The 21352-nt window shown below is 42.6% G+C and overlaps 1 protein-coding gene across 4 annotated transcripts in view; it reads left to right on the top strand.

The window, feature by feature from the left end:
• The window catches only part of KIAA1549L (KIAA1549 like), a 142755-nt gene that overhangs the window by 47687 nt on the left and 73716 nt on the right, over nt 1-21352 (top strand). Inside the window, exons 2-4 of one of the 4 annotated variants that reach the window (XM_069803961.1) lie at nt 14546-14878; nt 17726-18340; nt 19742-19854. In XM_069803961.1, the coding sequence (XP_069660062.1) occupies nt 14546-14878; nt 17726-18340; nt 19742-19854 (1061 nt within the window). Of the gene's footprint in view, nt 1-14545; nt 14894-17725; nt 18341-19741; nt 19855-21352 lie in introns of all 4 variants that reach the window. The other 3 variants (XM_069803960.1, XM_069803962.1, XM_069803963.1) reach the window with 3 other exon arrangements.

The raw sequence follows: 21352 nt of genomic DNA, 5'->3' as shown, positions 1-21352 counted from the left end.
AATATGTCTAGGCAGAGTTTTAAATAATTGCTGCAATAAAAGAAGCTTTTGGATTAAAAACATGGTGCCTGGTGGTTTGCAGAAAGGGAACGTGACTGAAGCATATTTATCACTTTGAAATTACAATTCCTGAGATGACAAATCTTTGATTCATGCAGAAAATTGTTAACATTTAGATTTTTAATTGAAATTCTGGATACATTCCTTGTACTATTTTAAGTATCACCTGTTAATGAAAAAGCAGCAGTCAGTGAAGAATGAAATGAATTATTAGTCTTCATTTAAGATTCAAATCAGTTTTAGTAAAGCCATGAAAAAGAAATTAATGTGAAAGTCAACAAGACAAACCTCTAGACTGTGACCAGAATTTACAATCTCATTTCTGCCCCCCTGCAACTAAAGCGTTTGCCTTCAGTTTAAGGTAATTCAAAATAGCACCTGCCTTTTAGCTCGGACACCAAGGTGGGGGGTCTCCCACATGTCCCTCTCTCCGTGGGGGGCCAGAGGCGTCTCCAGCAGGTTGAGGGATTGCCTTGAGGGTGGTGGTCACCTTGTCGTGCTCTTGTTACACAGGTGCAAAGGAGAATTTTGGGTGTTCCGTGGGGTGTTGCTGCTGCTCAGGTCTGAAGTGGCGTCGGGCATAGGTAATCGTGAAGCCGGAAGTTGTCTTGATTTTTTTTTTTTTTTTTTTAAATAATTTTTCCCCCCCTCCAGCTGCTTTTCTTTGCTCTTTCAAGGTAGCCTGTTTGGTATTATGCAAAAAAAGACTTTCTCCTTGGCTAACTTCTGGCCAGTGAAGCTCTAATTCTGTATTAACTCTCGGTGCTGGCTCGCCTTTGCTCTGCAGGTGATCCAAGCTCCTACCCGGGACTCTCAGAGCATTACAAAGGGGCAGAAAAGCAGACAGAGCTGCAGCAGATGTAATGAGAGAGCTGTTGGGGAGCAGGGCAGGTCCCACAGCTCACCTAGTGCTCCTCTTGGGGCTGGCGGGGAAGGACAGACCCTGGAGGAGAAGGCAGCGAAGCAGCACCATTCATTGAGAGAATTTTAAAAATCACAAGGTAGATTTATCTGAGCCAAATGGATATCTGAAAAATTAATTTACAGATTTTTTTCTGCTTGTGCAAGTATCGTGAGCCTCTTCTGATTATTTTTTTTTGTATGTTCAGCATCCACACTTTAACTGTTTACTGTACTCACAGTTTTAGTCCTACTTAACGGTGGTTCATCCATGAAGTCACCAGTTTACTGTAACAGTGTCCTGGTCCATGAAAGAAGAGCAGCAGTCTTTGAATGCAGATTACTTCTCGTAAGTCTGGTGTGTCACCTCTGTGGCTATGTCTGTGTGTGCGGTTCCCCGTTTTCCTGGCATCCAGGCCAGTAAATCTTGACAGTGAGGAAGAGCGTGTGTCGAAAAAGTACCTGGAAGTGACATAAATCTGACTTAAGGAATTTGTTTAAGCGCTGCCCTGGTCTGTGCAATAAGTCACCTGTCAGGAAGGTTATGGAAAGAAACTTTCACCTTACGCTTCTCATCTTACCTGAAGCAAAGCCTTGAATGGTCAGGATTTCTTTTTGGTAGCATTGGGGACTCAGATCTTAACACTGGTATTTTGACACCTGAGCAACTCTTAATTGGTAGTAAGAGTAACTGCATGACCTGGCAGTTTTAGCACCTTCTTCCTCCATGCCTTTTCTCTTCATATATCTTTCTTTCATTTTTTAAAAAATACTCTGTATTCATTAGTTTCCCCCAGTTATCCCTATCTCATTTGAATTATCTCATTTCAATAGCAATACCAGCATAGAGCAGGTTAATGGAAAACCTTCTTAAATGCTGTATAGTGCATCTGTTTGACAGTGTAGCAGTAATGCTCCTAAAATCCCAGTTAGCCCGAGAGCTTTAAAATCCAGTTATTCAGTTCTACTTACATAAATGCAAAATGTTTGCATAGTGTATGCACAAAGGAAAAGCCTGTCTGAGTAGGACATTGTCTTTCTCTTTTTGTTAGAAGTGACCACCCATGTCTCTAAAGATTAACTCAGTGGCTGGAAAGAAATTAGGGTCTGGTTTGGTTAGAGGCTGTTTTTGGAAATAGCTTCAAGAAATTTTTAGAGAGCAAAATCTTATGAAACTTTAGCAAAAAGAGCAGCACTCAAGTGACAAGAAGTATTGTGGCTGTACCCAAAGTGGGTCACAGAGCCAGGCTTTTTGGGGGTTTAGTTCTGAGTTAAATTAGAAGTTAGACAGATTTCAGTTGGGAGTCCAAGGGGGAAGCATTTTCAATTGCTTTCCTACCAGAGCCATTTTTACCATCCTGTAAGGTGCAATGTGATGGAGCACATGAGTCCCATTAAGTAAAGCACAACAGAAGACAGCCAAGCAAACCATACTGCTGTGGGGGAGAAAATATATCGTATTTGTCTGGTTTTAAACTTTTCAGAGGGAATATTTTAATTGTTTTCTATCATGAGCCCTGAACCTTTCTACAGGACTTTGGAGATTTAAAGTGGTCCACCAACTTGTGCAGTGCTGTTCAGGCACCATCTGGAAACAGCAGCGTCTTTTCTTTCTAATAATGCCCTTTGTTCCAGGCAGTGTGTCTTATTTTTGAGAACCAGCTGCCCACTTTGGTAACTGTTAACTATTTACTGGTTTTACAATTAAAAGTGACTTCAACTGTTACTAAAAAATGATTGTACCTGTAGCAGTCATCCTGCTTTTGCTGTATGATATTAATTTTTTTTTCTTTTAGGACTCCTGTCATTTCACAGGTGAGATGCTGTTGTCTAATCACTTGACAGAAAATGCTGATACCATTATCTTAGGGAAAAGAATTAACTTTTTAATACCACATCACTGATTAGTACTGACATTTTTCATGTTTAGGCAGCCAATGCAAGAGCAGAGCTACAGTCTGTGAGTATGTATACCTGCTTTATCCCTGTGTTTGGGTCTTTGTGAACATTGGGTTTGGTACATTCGGTGCCTGTACTAGTATGTTGATGCCTGTAAATTAAATACCGAACCACTGCAGAATATAGAACTTGCATCTGAGCGTGTCGGAGAAGTGCAGGGGTGCAGCCTGCATAGGACCGAGCTCTCCGTGTGAAGGACAGGGCTTCCTGACCGATGCAGAGAGGCTCATCGCTTTGGCAGGGAAATAGGTGAGGAGCAGATGTAGGCACCTGCATCCTGGTGGTGGTCCCAGTGTGCATCGCTCACGGGGGAGCCTGGAGCTGGGCTGGGGGCTAAGGTATTTCTCCAGCATTCTTGGGAACCCCACAGCCTGCCAGTGTTACCATTTATTCGTCAGATTCGGAAGCAGATGTTATATATTTGCATTTGCATAACATTTCTTCTGGATTTTAATTCATGACTGCAAAGTTAGATTTGACTGGGCAGTTATTTAACCTTTTTACCACCAGGGGACTGGACTCCCCCTTTGTGCTTTTAGCCTCTTGCACTCTGTCAATGGGGGTGGCTGATTTTTTTATTACTGACAGTAATGGTGTCCTGTCAGACAAGTATTTGCAGCGATTTCCAAGAGGTGAGGAAGTGAAATGGTGTGACATATTGCTATAAACTTGAGCTATTGACACTTTTATGCAGCAAAGAAAAGATCCTGAAAATAAAGGCTAATGAACTGTGCAGAGCACGGTGAAAGTCATAGAAAATGGAAATAATTTTTAAACATTTGCAAGATAGTTTTTAGCCTGAGCCAAGTACTCATCTACTGTAGAGCAGACAAGGAGCTTAAGAATTAATTAGCTAGTTGATATGCATAGTTCACTAAGATGTAATTTTTGATTGTAATGTATATTGCACTTCATGTTGAATATCCGCTGCAGGTCATAGCAAAGTTGCAGGTTGATTTGTTGTTCCGAAGAATTTAGTCGCTGCTCCATCATCCTGACTTGACCTCAGGAAGCTCTCTGACAGTTCCCTGGAAGCTGAAAGTTTCCTTCATAGGAAAGTGATTTCCCTCCTGTCGAGAGAGGGCCTTTGCTACATTTGTAAAAGACAGGAATCAAAGGGCAATATTGAATAACAACAACAACAAAAAAATCTGATTTTTTTTAAAAGGGATTGCCTCTAAGTTGGTAATTTCTGAAAAGTCAGTATGTAAGAAAGAACAAATTAAGATGACGTGTATAAGGCTTTCTTCCTAGTTTCTGTCCTTTTCTTAAGTGGAGAGAGAGGAAAAAACCCCAAAGCCTTAATAAGCAGCTCTCTGTGCTGTCCCTCGCCTCAGCGCTGTCAAGCCTGCTCAGGAAAAGAATTTTTCTAATCTAAGAAAAAAAACCCATTCATTTTATGTGGACTCTTTCTCAGCAAGACCTTATGTTTGTAGTCTCATTCATTGACATAAAGAGGAGTCCCCTCCAAAGAAGGCTGTGCCAGATTTCAACTCAATATTTGTCTGTTAGCTCATTCATGCTAGTGGATCTTATACATTCATTGATTTAACCTTTGTGCATTCTGGGGCCAAGTAGCAGACTTTGGTTTTTTTTTTAGAATCAGAAACTGCATTGTCTGCCAGGATGGATAAAAACTGGTTATTTGGTGCAAATCTTGGAGAGGATAGAATTTGGACTTGATTATTGTTTTGTTGCCTCTTTAAAAAAGGTACTACTTCAAATGTCGAGTGGTCTTTTCAGACCACTTTTCAGACCACTTTTCAGACACTCTCTTCGGTGTGCCCAGAAATTTTTCTAATCTAAAAATCAGTAAGATACTGATTTTATTTTTTTTTTCCCTCCCTAAGAGCAGTGACTTTCAAACTTTGAAAGCATTATCAGTGGGGCAGTACTGAATGCTGTGCAGACAGAGAAAGCAGGATGCTTCTGTGCATGACCTACATTTTCTTTCCTGGTCTTCACCTCTTTGTCCTTCATTACAGTCAGAGGCCACAGGCAGCGGAAAGAGCTTGAGAGGAGCAAAAGACATTGTGGAAACCTCTGTCCTTGTATTGATCCTATGTATGTGGCATCTCTGAGACCGTAACTCTCCTTAGAGAGGATTAACTTCTTTCCTGGTTATCTTGCTGGGCTAGACCCCAAAGAGGGTTTGCCTCCATGATCTTGGGAGACAAGCACGGGAGTGCCCAGGGCACAGCCTGCCTCTCTGCCCTCCGTGTCTTGGCCTGAAATAGTCACTGGAAGACACAGAGAGCTTGTCCTCCCCTGGCCTTGGCGCTTGCATGTGTGTTGCATCTAGTAACTGTAACTTCAGAGCTCCGAAATCAATGAAATAAATTGAAATTAAGAAGTTTTCGGGTTGTCTGGACATGGTGTCAGGTATCTGGGTTGCACATTGCTTAGCTACAGCCACATGATGTACCTTTTCACAGCTGATGCCTCTAGTACGTATACGTATCGGGTCGAGCTGATGCTGTGATAATCAGCGATTCTTGGATTTCATTTTCTTCTCTGCAACTGTTTTGGTCTATAACGTGGAGTAATCCGAGCGCTCTCTACTCCTAGGTTTGCTCAGCTGTAAAATGAGCAGCACTTTTTTGAGTAACACTCAAAGGCGCTCAATTAACAGCAGCAGTGGCTGAAGATGCTCGCGCCACCAACCTGCTCGTTACCATCTCTCTGCTGGAGGCTCTCGCACCGGCAGCACTGAAGGACCATGCGCAGGCACATCGGTGTTTGGGTGTCCCGGCCGAGGCTTCTGGCTTCTGCCGAAGCCCTGAGGCGGGTGAACGGGGTTTCGGGCAGGGTGGCAGAAGCTGCCGCCGCCGCAGCAGATTAAGCGAGTCGCTGTCCTAGCGCTGGCAGAGCGTAGACCAGAGTGTCTTCTCCGCTCCCAGGTTACAGCCTCAGCTGTTACGTGCAAAAAAAGATTCTCTTGCTGATGTGCTTGGTTTGGTGAGCAGAAAGCTTTTTGGCTCAAGGGAACATTCACAATTACCCAACCAGCATGTCAAAATATATCTTATTATGTAATCTGGTGCACAGTTCAGCCCTTTGAAAGCACTATCGTTTCTTTAAAAAAGTTCTGGAGACAATAATTTTTTTCTTTTTTTTTTTCTTTCTTTGTAGAATAATCTACTTGGCTTTTAGTAGGGATTCTCTTCAGTCTCCTCTTGTGTTTGATTTTGCAGGGGGAATTTAAACTCTGAAAGCTTTATTAAAGGAGTAGCTTGTAGTTAAGAGTACACATTTTTATTGCATATACTAAGAAAGCTGTACTATCATTGACTTGTAACTACTAGTGGAAAAACTAAGATGAGTCCACATTTCTTGTACTTTGCTGCCTAACTCCCAAGGAGCCTAAGCAGATCAGAGTTTGGCCCCAAAACTCTTCTCAAGCTCATTCAGAATTTGGTAGCACCCTTACAGTCTGTCCTAGCTCCAGAAATTAAAAAAAAAAAAAAAAAAAAAAAGTCAGTCCTCTAAAAATGTGATTTGCATAAAAATAATGGGATTTTAAAGTGCTTTTGTTTTCTTTTACTGCACGACCACAAGAATTCAGAATTTCCATTTAAAGAATGAAAGCTGAAATACTAATACAGTCTCTTTCACTTCAGGGATGTGGGGTTTTTGGGTTTGTTTTGTTTTCTCCATTAAAAAAGCTCCTCAAATATTGTAAGACTCAAGGTAGAATCATGAGAACTGGCAGCTTTGGCATTGCATGTTCCCAAATGACCTTGAATTTTTTTTTTTTGCTACATTGTTAATTAAATCAATTATGCGGATGCTAGCAGTGTCTATATAAACTTCCCTGAATAAACACAATTCCTTTACAAAAGTTTGTATAAACGCGTGCTTACAAATAGATAAGCAGTGTGCTAAAGCAGGCTGTCAGGCTCACAAAAGCATTGATCCTAAAAGCATTGCTGAATAAGCAATAAAAACTAAAATATATATAGATATATGTGTCGTTCATTCACTTAAATTCTGTACATGAGGTGATAAACCAAAGCAGAGATGGTAACAGGTACATTCAGTGGGAGCAAGGACAAAAGCCCCCATAGCACCTTCTGGTTTCTCCATGATTAGGTGCAATTATCCTGCAACACTGCATGGCTTTGAAATCCTCCGCTGCCACGCTCTTCTTTCCTGCATTTCCTAATGATCCGGCCGAACATCTGCTCTGTGAATACAACATGCAGATGATGCAGCTGGAATTGCCGGTGGCAGAATTGTTTCCTCGACGACAGGAGCATGTTATTTTACCCTGGCTAATCTATTGTCTCTTATACTGTTCTTCACCTCCATCCCTGCTTGCTGGATGCAATTAAAGCATCCCGGCAGAGCTGCCTGCGTGGTGAAGGAGACACGTTTCACCCCCAGGCGAGGCTGGCGCTTGGTACAAGTCACACCAGTCTGTCGGTTCCTGAAGCAAATATTGATGACAGCCATGAAGCATTTGCAGGCTCGGCTCCGCTCTCCCGAATCCCAGCCAGCTTACATTTGAGCCGGGTAAGCAATGAAGGCAGGACACGTTGAAAGCGGGAGAGAAGTACGATTTCATTGCAGCCCTATGTTTTCATTTCATAGCTAAAAGGTTGCCCTCGATGCCAAGCTTTGCTGCTGGTGCGTTTCCCTTGGTACCCAAAGGGAAATCCGCCTGTGAGAGAGGGGAAGGTGCACAAACGTTCCTAGCAGAAGAGATTGCTGCTTTGATTTTCACATGGGCAAAAATATGGCCGTGCAATTGAGATGACCTAATATTGTGTCCAAACATTTTTCGGTTATTTATTATAAAGTCCAAACTTTTGTTTGTTGAGAAGAAAACTTTGTGCAATATGGTACCTCCTGGTACAGTTTTTCTCACTGAAAAACTGTTTTGTTTAAACAGAATTCTGGTGGTATGGGGACAAAATATTTTTCCTGGTTGTCAAAAATAAATTAATAGTAGTTCTTGGATATCGTTTTCTAAGATCACTGGGAAGAGGGATTTTTTTGATGGGAGATGATGCTTGTTTGTAATGACTGGCTCTTGTAGCTGCTGGCTTTTACAGGTAAATAGAGGCAAGGACATTAACAACCTCAGGTGCTGGTGCGAAGATCTGTGTTTTAATCCTCCAGGTCAGAATTTTGGGTTTGGAAGGTCAATATCTAATTTGGGAAAAGTTACAACCGAAACGAATGTGAGAATCAGTCTATCGAATTACTGTAAACTTTTCCCAGAATCTGCGTAAAGAGATTGATATTAAGGAGGTCGCAGAACAGGATTTATTTGTGCTGCCTTCGCTCTTTTGAGAAAGTTAGTGCCATCTCAAGGAAGCAGTTTTCTCCGCCTCTCCACCATCCATTCCTGCCGTAGTAGCTGTGGGTTGGCAGCTGCCAAAAATGTATGTATTTGTTTGCTCCCCTTCCAGTGCCTTGCTCCAGGGACTGACCCAAACCACGCCGACCGCAGAAACAGGCATCGGGGCTCGGGGGGCGTGAACCGGGGCTCAGTACGTGTGTTTGCGGATAGGCTTTTTGACGTGGCTGGCAATCACTTGCAGGTTAAATGCTACGCAAAAGGTGTGAAATTAAGCTGCAAACGTCTTTGTGGAATGGTGCCAAAAGTGAGATGTATGGGATGCATAGGTTGTGATGTAATAATTTCATCAGTGTATGGCTGGAATAACAGGTATGATGAAGGCATAACTAAGTTTTACCATTCTGAACGGTGAATAAGAGCAAAATTTTGGTATGCTACATAGCTATTTTTATAAATGCTTTGCTGAGTATTTGTGTCTTTTATTGGTAGCATATTCCATATCCTTTGACCTGTGAAAATCTGCATTCCTTGTGCCATTTTTCCAATTGTAAATTCTTAAGGAATAAAAAAACCAATTATTTTAGGAAACTCGGAAGTGGCTCAGATAATGTGCTTGTTGATGCTATCATCATACTGTGTAGCCTTAATATTCTTCAACAGAAGTAAATTGCATAACCCTGTGAGTAGAGGGGTGCCTTTTCCAGGGGTGTAACAGAGATTCTTTTTCTGTTTATTTCCTTATCGTATCCCATATCAGTCACATCTGACCTTTGATCACTCAGTCTTTCATGGTAAAACAATGATAAGCAGGAAACTTCATGCTTGTGAGAAGGTAAAAAATGCATTTTTTTATATAATAGTGGCATTGTTTTTAAGGTGCAGTGCAGCCATAGGATAGTGCTATCTATAACTGGGTAGACTGGGATAAAGCAGTAAATGGTGTCTCTCAACAGCACTTATCTTGTAAGTAGATTGTTATTTTTATATACGTTTGTAAGTAATTGTGTTTCTCACAAGCTGATTTCTTTTTTTTTAAAGTTTTTAAGTTATTTTTGGAATTGCTTTGCCTTAGAGCTGATTGATTTAGACCTGTATAAAATCCGGATTGCTTTTGTAATTTGATGTTTGGATTTCCACCATCCTTTAGATGGCTATAGTTACTCTTATATAGATACTATTGTATTATTAAAATTTAGACTTTACAATAGTTAATAGCATTAGGGAATTATTTTTAGTAAATTTTTTTGTCTCAGAAATTAATAATTAAAGCAAATTAATTTGAAAACTGAAATCCTGCCTTCAATATGCTGAAGGTTATGAAAAGATGTATCTACCTCTATATATAATGGGAAGATATCTTGGTCAGTCATACAATAAAATTTCCAAATGTCTTCTTTATCAGCTTCACTCTTAAATGTTACTAACCCAGATGATCTGTGGGTAATGAAATGGAAGTCAGGACAACAAAAATCTTCTGTTGTTGAAGATACCTTTGAGTTGATATTTTGTAATGGCTCAGAAGTGGCAAAACAGTATTTCTCTGCTGCCACGACAATGTGGGAAACTCTGGGTAGTCATTGTGTTTCCTTTGGCACAGTTGTAGGCTGTTGTTCAGTTGAGATTCTCAAACTTTTTTTTTTTAGCCTTTTTGTGGAGGGAAATGTTTGAATCCCAACTGTTGTGGGTTTTTTATTGGTTGGTTTGTTTTGGTTTTGTTGTAGGTTTGTTTTTTTTTTAATTCAGTTGGAGCTGAATTCATTTTGTGAGCGTGTTAACAAACAGATACTCATCTACCCTGAGAGGAGCTCTGCTGTTGGGGTCTTACAGCCTTCTCCGTGGCTGCTCCTCTTGCTGGTTGCCTGCCAGCAGGCAGGCAGGGCAGACCAGAGAATATGTGCTGCGGCATCCGCAGAATGCTCGTGTTGCTCATTATAGGTCTTTGCGTTATTATGGCGTAAAGCAAACAGGACCATGGTTTCAAATATTAGCAGGACAAATAAGCAATTTGATCTCTTCATACACTGCACTGGTGCGTCCCCGCCTCAAGTACTGTGTGCAATTTGGGGCACCTCGATATAAGAAGGACATCAAACTATTAGAGTGTGTCTAGGGTATGTGGTGAAAGGCCTCGAGGGCAAGACTTACGAGGAGCAGCTGAGGCCACTTGGTTTGTTCAGTTTGGAGAAGAGAAGGCTGAGGGGTGACCTGATCTCAATCTACAACTTCCTCAACAGACACAACGGAGCGGGAGGTGCTGATCTCCTCTCTCTGGTGACCAGCGATAGGACACGAGGAAATGGAATGAAGCTGTGTCAGGGGAAGTTCAGATTGGACCTCAGGAAAGGTTCTTCACTGAGAAGGTGGTTGGTCACTGGAGCAGGCTCCCCAGGGAAATGGTCATGGCACCAACCCTGTCAGAGTTCAAGGACCATCTGGATGACGCCTTTAGTCTATCATTTAGTTTTAGGTAGTCTTGTGAGGAGCAGGGAGTTGGACTTGATGTTCCGTATAGGTCTCTTCCAGCCTGAGATTTCCTATGATTCTATGAACTGTAGATCTTATGGGCATGGCAAATAAATAGGCATTTTCATTAGCCACTACTTTTTTCCAGGGGAGATTTCCTTACCAACTAGTTTTCTCACTAGAAATAACCAAACCTGTGTGAAGAATAACAGGCAACTGCCCCAGCTCCTGAGACACCACAGAAGTTGGACAATAAGTGAGACCTCTCGCTCCAGAGGTGCATAATCAATTATCCTTTTTTACTGTCACACATTAATTAGACGTATGCGTCACCTTCAACCTTTGGACAGGCACAGGGTGTCTATGCTAATGTGCTATCCCTTTTACTTTATTAGAGGGGGGGTGAGGGGAGATGTTGGTCTTCCTCTTGGTCGCCTCTGTGCTCCTCTTTGGACCCTGTTACTCCTTTAGGTGTGCACAAAAGGGCTTAGAAATTAGAAAGCTGTGATTTTCTCTAAACTGGATCAATTTTTAACTTCCTGCTGTGGCATATAGATGTTCCTCATTATTGCAAATGGAAAGATCCTTAATCAATGATGGTTGTTGTAATGAGGTTACTGCTAAATGGATTTTAGGATTGTTGGAGGTGGTGGTTAGTCAATAGTCTGAAGTATGAAAGAACAGGTAATCTTGAGACATGAGAAACAGCTAGTGGTATGTACAAGCAGTGGCTCAGTCCACAATGCATGCTGGGTGGAGTTCTCATTGTGACTTTCATGTTGATTTGAATTGGTTGTCTTTTTTCATCAAGTGTTTTCAGCTGTTGATAGATGTAGAAGTGATATAATTTCCCATGTCTGCCCCTTTTCCATGATACAGTCTTGGTTTGCACAGTATGTGATAAGCATCTGTAGTTGTTGATAACCTACCAATTCTCAAGCAAAGAGTATGTACTTCAGTTTAAACTCCATGTGTTGGGATGATAATTTTGCCTTTTACATGCTGCATCCAGTTACTACCAGGATGTTGAATTTATGGCAAAAATTTGAAATAGCTGCTGAAGGTCAGTATCTTTCTGTAAAGGTAGAATCAAAGAAAAATTGCTGCAGTGGAATGCCAGCATTGTATATCAGTTGCAGAATATTGTATCTTTTTTTTTAAAACTTCAGTAACTCAAGAGCTTTACTTCATTAATGGACATAAACAGAAAAATTGCCAGTTGGTATGGAATGGAAGAAACAAGAACTGAAGGACTAGAATTAAGCAGTGGTTAGAGGACATTTTTATTCAGTGTTTTATCTTCTTTGTACTATTTGAGCTTTTCTTTACTTCTTGTTAAAATGTGGTAACATCAATTCAATGCTTTTTTAAGGTTTTTATTGTCTCTCTGTTCGTAATCATTCTCATTAAACCAAAGCGTGAAGAAATATGAGGAATGGTGCAGACTGTGTGCGGATTGATGTTGACAGATTTTGCTGTTTTAGAAAACAAGAAAACAGTGACTTGTTTAATTCCCCTTTAGGACGTGCGTTCACTAAGTGCTAGAAGAAATCCCATGTGAAAGCTTTGCATTCACTTTTCAGTATGGCTTTTCAGTTCAGAGGTGAAACAAGACAGTTTGAGGTGTAACAGATAGGGTAGTGATGACTTCATCAGCTGAGATGACCTCACAGAAATTTAAACTGTAGGTTGCCTAAGGCCTGATTTTGCAAAGCACATCATCTAGTTCTAAATTTCAAGCGTATGTTTGAATTCGTTCTAGTTGAGCAAAATACACGTCGTCTTCTTTCCTACCTTCTGTTAAAAAGCTGCCTGACTGTAATGGGGAAGGAAAAGCCACCAAAACACAGTCTAAATCATGGTGTGCCTCCCACCGTATGGTGGAGCATGTAGAATATCAGAGATCAGGCCACATCAGTCGTTTAGTTCTCCAGTCCCCGAATGACACATCAGCAGCCGTGGCGCAAATACAAAAGCATTATTTTTGTGCTGCAAACCTCTGCTGGTGGGTCAGGTTCCCTGGTGGACTCTGCAGCCTCCTGTCCACCTTGCTCATCTTCTGGTGCAGCTTCATAAAGGCTGACTGGGTTTCCCCTTAGCCTGCTTCTCTCTCGTTGCTGGAGGTAGCCCTGTGTCTGCCTACCTTTGCTTTTCTCTAAAATGCTAGTGTGCGAGTTAACCTGTGTTAAGGGAAAGGTCTGGGGACCTTTTTCGTTGCTAGGAGGGTGGAGCTCTGTTCTGTTACCCATCCTGGAGCTGTTCCCCTAAAACAAATTGCTTCTGGATTCTATATTCATTCTTGCATTTCAGTGGAAGAAAGGTAATACTGGCCATTCTTCACCATGGCTTAATAAAGCTCTTAAACACGGCGATAAAAGGGAAGTTCTGTGGTTGGTTGGTTTGGGGCTTTTTGTGGGTGTTTTTTTTGTTTGTTTGTTTTCTTTTTTGTTTGTTTTGTTGTTTTTGTTGTTGGTTTGGGTTTTTTGTAGAGTGAAAAGGCCATGCTGAACGTAATTCCAGCATGTTCCTGTTGAATGCATGCAGGAGCCTGAAGGAGCTCTAATCATCTGCGTTGGCCTGTGCATATGGATGATGGGCGGTGTGGCACAAGGGTATCACAAGAAAGAAATTTAGCTTTAAAAAGGCGCAGCATGACCCATTTTCCTCTTTTGCGCTGTATGGTGTTCTGCTGCTGGCTCCTGTTTGTGTGGGCTGATCCCCTTTGGTGCTGTTGGCTCTGACTGTTGGGTTCATTGGTGGCTGGAACTAACGTCCAGCCCATTTTATAATCATGTATCTCAAGGTCTGCCTCTGCTTACTCTTCCACGCCATTACACTGGAGTTATTCACAGGGGGATGGAGGAGGTTGGCATCCTCTGTGTCTCATCCAGATGCGCTGCAGTTAGAGGGCAGGGACTAGCTCCTTATTGTGCCTCATTAGCTATGCAAGGGGACACAGCTTGGCATGGTAGCAAGTGCCAGTACTGAGTTTTGATCTGTTATCTCGGCGGAGGGGAGGGTAAAAAAAACCCCCCAAACTTAAATTTTACTCTTGAGTGAATCTTAATCTTTAAATTAGTAAGAATGTGAGATTCCCATGCTACGATTTTAGAATAACAGTAATCATTTTAAGAAAACAAAGCCAAGGAACATTATGGTGTTGAATGTCGAGTAAACTGGTGTTTGAAATGACGCGTTGTACATCTGCACATATCAAAAAAGGAGTTTAATTTCCTAATTTGTTTTGGATCTTGCCCCCCTTTCCTCATGTTCATCCCTGTTTTATTTTCTTCCTTTTGTGTCTGTAATTGCATGCATTATTAGAACTGGCAAGATAAGCACCTCCAGATGCATCCTGCAGGAACCCAGCCAATGCTGACTCTATTCCCATGTCAGACTGCATGCCAAGTCAGTGAAGCTTGGTTGTCAAAATCTATTCCCTTTCTACGCTGCTTCTAAACCCATCTTCTCAAATAATATTTTGACACAGGGTGACTGCTGATACCCTCAAGAATTGTCCCAAGCTTAAGAAGGTGTATTTTAGTATGTTGAACCATAGTAGTTAAAAGTAGTATTTTGAAATAGTATGCTCTAGGAAGCTTTCCTTATTCCTCTGTCAGGTGAAATGACTTGAGGCGTTTGTAATCTGTCACACTGTACCTTCCACTGTTTTTTGTGGTGTGGTTTGTTGTTTTTTTTTTTAATTTATCTGATTTTTTTATGCCCTTTGAATACAAAAAAAAAAATCACTGATTTTACTAAACATAATGCATTTTGCGTTGTGATTTTTTTGCACCAAGACAACTCCTCTTCCTTTTGGGGAAGAATATACTCATTTTACTTATTATTTTACAGGTATCAGGCAACAGCATATCAACGTTGCTCCTTCTACAGGATCTTTTCCTAATTGGAGATCTATACTATCACCAACACGGCCTTCCACAGAAACGAAGACTTCCTCAGTAGCTGATATTTCCATGGGACAGACTTTGGAGAATGCAAACTTGCTTCAGATGATAAAAACAACACTGACTGGCACGCGTACCAGGACTTTGGATCAAACTCATCTGTCGGCCACCCTTTATCAAGGCAGTGGAAGCAGTGCACCCCAAGAACCCGCTGAAGTTTCAGCTGAGTCGCCTCTGAGGTCATCATCTCAAGACGCAGATGAAACAGCTGCTGTATCAGGTTTGCCTCAACTCGGTATGTTTGCCACATTGTCCACTACACCATCAGTGACACATTCGAGTACAGCTGTGCCATTTCAGCTAATACCATTAGAAACACCTTCCATTTCAAAAGCAAGCACATCAGGATCAGACATGCTTGCTGCTGTTCCATCACCATCATTCTCCTCATTGGTAATTCAGTCACCTCATACCATTAACTTTTCGAAACCAGCTGTACTGCCCATCAAAGTGCCTTTGTCTGCAGATCCTGAAGGTTTCTTCAACACAGATTCAGCCAGCTCACAGGTTAGTGAAAGCAGAAATAGTCCTCTAAGCATGGTCACTGTAGTACATTCCAGTACGGTGAATGACAGAAAGGGTCCCGAGTTGTTTACGGCTACCATGCCTTTCAATCTCTTTGGATCGACAACAGTGCATTTCACAGAAATAGGGGGGAAAGGGCCTCCTTCAGAAAGGACCTCTTTTTTGTCTCTATACTCTGATATTCCTGTGTCAAAAACATATCGGTCTTCCCTGCCAGTAACTTCCAGAAGCCTGTCACAGTTTCCTAATGAGAGTATGTATAATGTATCTTCCACTGGAGTAAAACCAAACAGTCAGCCATTTAAGGCAGCACTGCCTGACAGGAACAGTGGTATCACTCCTCTGTCATCACCAGTTTTTCAGGATAAATCAGAGGTTCCTACATCAGTCTTCCATCCTGTGGGTACTTCACATCTAATACCCCCAACGAGTCATCCTCAGTATTCCACAGCCCTGACTAATTGCACTACAGGCTCTACCACTGCACCTTTCTTGTCATCAGCTTCTGAGAGCCTAGCTGATGTCTCCAGCTCAGCAGAGAGCACGTCTTCCCTTTCATTGCCAAAATTACTTATTCCAGATGCAAAGCATGCTCGCAATGCAGTGCTGCCAGTACGAGCGTTTAGAAGCGAAACAGATTTTCTCTTTAGCGATGCAACACGCTCCTCTTCAACAAGCACCAGGTCTCCCTTGCTAACTGAGACAAATGACACCTTTACTAGGATAACACACAGAAACAGTCCCAGTGCAGCAGCAGCTGATGAGGATATTTTGCAAATCCCTCTGACTGTTTCCTCGCAGCACTCGGTGGCAGCTCTGAATCAGACTTTTGCACAAGACCTGACTGAGGGAGCTTATCTGGTAAACAGCGTGCGGTTGCCAACTGCTGCCGCACGTACTCTCCCAACTTCTGATGGCTTTCCCGTGGCAAGAACAGCTCGACAGCTTTTCACAAGAGGGGTGACAGCAAAGACATCCATGAACTTTAATGCTAATACTGTTCTGCCTTATGGATCTCAGCTTTCCAAAGTTTCTCCAGATATCCAAACCAGTAAACTCCCCGAAGGATCAAAGATACTAGGCAGTGTTTTGGAAACAGCCGTGACTAGTCCTGATCTAGCTGCAGTGCTGTTAATTACTTCCACTACAGGCCTTTCAAAACCTGAATCTATCACAAATACATCTGCTACTGATATCTTTGTGACTGAACGTCTTCCACCTGGAGATGCAAAAAGTCCAGATGTAACCGCAAATGAAGACAGAAATACGCGAGTACCCGCTGTTGTGACCCCACATGCAGAGTATTCCCCTCCAAGAGCTTTAAATCATTTTACTTCTGATCAGACTTCACGTTCGGTTGATAGAAAGCCGCTCGCCTCTGTCGTGGCTCCAGTGTGGGGGACGCTGCCATCGCTCGTTTCCATGACAACGGTGATGGACAGCCAGGGCTCCAGCTTTTCCAGGATTTCTAATGCAGACGCTGAAGGCAATTTAGATCCTGTCAGCTCTCCTGAAGTTGCAACTTCGGCTTCTACGGTGACCAAGACAGCATTGCTGTCTTCAGCTGGCATTAGTATTCCTGCGGTAAAAACGTCAGTCAAAATGGCAATAAGAGAAGTTCCTCCAAGTACTTCTCCATTGGAAACCGAGTACAATGCACCATACTCGGTAGTTTCAAGTCTGCAAAAGAAAAGTAATACAAATAAGCAGGCACTCTTCTCCACCCCTTCAGCAAACTATACATATGCAAACTCTAGTCAAAATGTTTCAAATTCGCCCTTCACTGGAATGAAGTCAACTAGTTTTGCAGCATTTGATGTAGATGCATTTGCACTGAAAACATCTCCTGCTCAGCATTCATCCCTTGCTACCGCTCTGACAGTGCCTGACCCCCTGCAAAAAAAGCATGGAAGCACAGCTGAAAATGTTGCTAATTTCTTTACTGTTGGAGACATTAATATCAGTATACACTATGAAGCACCTCTCCCTTTACGTGTGCCTTCTGTTAATCATACAGGTGCTTTCCCTAGCTCTTTAGAATCACAAACAACTGATGCTGGAAAGATTACTTTACTGACAAAAACCTTAGGCACAACACCAGCATTGGCTTTTCAGCTCACTGACAACTTGACTCTTTCAGCCAGCGATGAAAATAGTGCCATCCACAGCATACTGCCAACCGAGTACACCTCTCCCGTAATGAAGCCTTCTAGCTCAACTCTCTTGCAGAGTTTTATTGCAGAAGATGACATCGGTTCTGGAAATTTGCCAGAATTTGCAGATAACCAATTAGAGTCCTCTGGTTATTTGGTTACAGCTGATAAAAATCCAGCTACATTTAGTGTGGAGGAGTGGGACACAAGTGCTACAAGACGTAGTCTAGTTCCCAGTAATATATCTAATAAAGCTACCAAGGGCATCCCATTGCAAACCCCTACCACCAGTGCTCCGCAGTCAGTCATCATAACTTCTGTCCATACATCACCAACACAACTAACTTCTTCTTTGTCAACAACCAACTTTACCCATTCTGTCATTACAGTGTTATCTGGAGTATCTTCTGGTGCAATACCTACAGTAGGAACTTCAGAAGCAAAACCACTAACAAGAAAATCATCTCCAGCTTCACCAGTGCCAGCTTCTTCCTTCTTTTCTCTGGGCACTGAAAACACACCTTTGCCATCTGTGATGGCTTTAAGCACACCAATACTGACACTAACAAAAAATAACACTGCCACAAACTTGACATCGGATCTAAGCTCAGTAGGAACACGTACAGATTTCCCTTTTGCAACAAGAAACACAACTGCATCACCCCTGGACATGACAGCTATGCTCATAACCCCTAAAAGCAGCACGGTCACAGCTTCCACACTTGCACCCACAGCACACGTACCAAGGCAGATAGAAACAACAGTAACTGACACCCAGAAGTTCCCAAGCTCAGAAATCACCAAAACGTCAGCCCCGTATCCACTGACAATTACAGCAGCTTTGACATCTATTACAGCATCAGCGAAAACAACTAGGCTTCCCCCTACTCCAGTGGAAAACATCTCCGCTCCTCCCGAAACCACAGCAGCAGCCGCTTTCGCTAACATGACAGCAGCTCCTCCCCTGGATTGCCGGCTCTCCAGGAACCTTATGGTTAAAACAGGTACGTGGGGCCGCTGAATTTGCCGAAAGGACCTCGCTTGTCTGTGAGGGGCTACTGGTGAGGAGTGGGAAATACGCTCAAGTGGCAAAGAATGTGGGGGCGTTAGCGATTAAGCTGGGGATGAGGCTGCGGCAGTGACAAACCAGACAGATAAAAGCAGGGGTGCTAGGTAGGAATGGCATTGGCTTTATATGTAGCTTGGGTTTTACAATGGATGTGTCAAATGAAGTAGCGAGACCGGGTGCTCTGAAGTTCAGTGGGTCACTGCAGGGTTCTAGCAGAACCACCAGTGTGGAGGGACAACCCCGTACGACATGACGGTTTGGTCTCTGCTTTGCAGGAAGGGGTCTGTTCCGCTGAAGACGACAGTGCAGTAACCTGCCTCAGTCTTTGGCCCTGTTTGCATAGGGATACCTAATTCTGGTTTTATATGAACACCTAATTCTATCATTAAAGATTCATTTGAAAATAATGTCTAGTATTTAGAGTTGCATACTTCAAAACGGGAGGATTCTGAGCTTTCTATGTGAACAGTACCACTTCAGCTGTTTTTTTCACGGACAGCTTTTTCTTAGCTGTAAGAACTCTAAACTAAAGGGGTCTGGAGACCAGGCTTCACACAGACTCCTTACGGTAGCACAGCACCAGAAGATTTGTGTATCTTGGAGATCTCAGCAAAGAAGAATAGCTACATAAAAGGGTTTATGACCTTGTGTAGACCTGACTGATACTGGGGACAATGAAATAAGCAGCTTTTGGACCTAATGTGTGTTCAGTAGCTGCTGAATATGTATATCAGTAGCACGATGAGTACAACAACTATTTCTAAAGATACAAGTAGCTTGTACATAGTATATGATTGAAAGTACTTAAGTGCAGCTTTAAAACTCTTTCTGCAAATTATAAGAGAAAAAGAAAAAGCTAGTGATCATGTTAATAAAGTGTACAGACACTTCCTAAATGGAAAATAATTGTAGTAGTGAAGTAACACATTTCTTTGTTTATTTAACTCTGGCCATGAAGGTGTGAAGCACACATCCTTTACCTAGGCCTGCCTGTGCAGCAGCAGCTGAGTCCCCTGGGAATGCTGCACCAGTCTGTCCGCTGGCAATCGAGTGGCGTCATACCTCACTCGGAAAGGCAGCGTGGCAAAGACTTGTTGTTGTTGCTAAAGAAATTGCATTTGTTAGACCTCACTCTGGAAACAATGGGCTATTGCCCTGGGATGAATAGGGAACTCAGGGACACTGCTGAGCCCCTGCAGTTCATGCTGCTTTTGGAACTGCTGCAAATCCTAGCTGCTTTGATGATCTTCACCCAGCTAGCCTAATGTAAAACAAAAAAAGCAAACGGTAGCATAGTCATGTCTCAAACCAACATGGGGCTTTTGTTGTTCCACAGTTCTGTTTCTGAACACAAGGAGGATGCTGATCAGCAGTCCCTTCAAGGAGAGTGTGAGAAAAGGGCTCAACCAAGTGCTGAGACAAGCGTTCAACCAAAACGTCAGTGCTCAGGTAAGCGTGCTTGGCTTGCCTGCATGATCTCCCACAAGAGAATCCCAGCTGGCTGCAGCTCTAGTGGTGTTTCTGGATGCAGAAAGCCTCTTGGAGGGGAGCACCGAGCTTTTCCTATGGAAAGCAGGCATAAGTGGCACCCGCTCTGGGCTCTAAAAATGGAAGGACCTCTCCAAAGCTTTTACCACTTGATTTGATGAAGTAGAAGGGAGAAATGCAAATTTCTTTGTGGTGTGTTCTGGGAAACGACTACTGACAGCAGTTTCCTCCTCCCCCTGCAGCTTAGGAATGACTCCTGTTCACAATCAGCCAAGTGCTGCTGTGGTCAGCCTGGATAAATTGCAAGAGCAGGGCTGGTAAATAGGGTGTCACGGCTGTCAGTCCGCTCCCCGGTTTGAAAACCCAGTACCTGACAAGCGCGGTTCCACAGGGACGAAAATCCCAAGCAGGGAGAAAGCACATTTTATTGAAAATAAATGAGGGAGTTGTGTTCATCACTTTGCAGCTGAATTGCATGAACCTCTGCATTGCTGCATGTAAGAGCAGGTTTAGGTGGATTGCTGGGGCAGTCTTCTCTGCAACGTGGGTTCCCGTGCACTTAGGCAGGGGTTTGGGCTGAGTCCACGGCTGTTATGGGTTATACTCACCAAGCCACTGGGAAGGAAAAAAGTATTTTTGCTCAAAATAGAGGGCGTAAGGTTGACTTTTGTCCCCACGCTCTATTGCTGCAAGTTTGGATGATGTTAGTTGGTTTGGGAATTGTATATTTCTGAGACTCAGCAGCAATGAAAACTGTCAGGTTTAGTCCCCCACCTTCTTGTAAACCTGAGGGAAGCTGCCTTCTTCTAACAGAGGAAACCAGCTAAAACTTAGCATGGAGGACCAGTTCCAAGGCTCAAACTTTTTGGAAAATAATACAGAATTTCGAGGCAAACTCAACTCATATTTTGGCTTAGTGCATTCATTCTTGTGGTTTGTCATTTCTACTCATATAGGTGATAGCTTAGCCATCTGGGACAGTGTAGGAAAATAGTATAGAAGAGACAGTTGAGGTTGAAGAATCAAATATTGGAAACTTCTGTCTTTCAAAAATCTGTCTTCAAACGTGCAAGGAGAGGCACATGCACAAAGTCAGTGAAATTCAGGTATGAAGTGGGAGCTGGAAGTTCTCTGGATTCTCTGTATTTCACATTCATAAGTAAAATGTCCCAGTAGCTATACGTGAATGAAGCCCCAGTCTAAATTAGAGGTAATGTGAGCTGTGGTAGCAATACTGCGCTGCTTCAATTCGGAGCACATTTTGCATGGGCTGGGTCTAAAGCTCCCTGAGCAATTCTGCTAATACTACGTCTGATATGACACTAACTGATCCTGTAGGGTTTATAGGGGATTACAGGATAAAAACTCTGCAAGGGAGCTATATTCGGGATGAGAAATCCCATCAAATAGTGGTTGAACCGCAAACAGCAGCAACAAAATGTTTCCCTGTGTGTTTTAG

The sequence above is a fragment of the Haliaeetus albicilla genome, chromosome 16 (assembly GCF_947461875.1).
Source record: "Haliaeetus albicilla chromosome 16, bHalAlb1.1, whole genome shotgun sequence".
Taxonomy (NCBI): Eukaryota; Metazoa; Chordata; class Aves; order Accipitriformes; family Accipitridae; genus Haliaeetus; species Haliaeetus albicilla.
The sequence above is the reverse complement of the archived record's forward strand: the minus strand, read 5'-3'. Positions and strand labels throughout refer to the sequence as shown.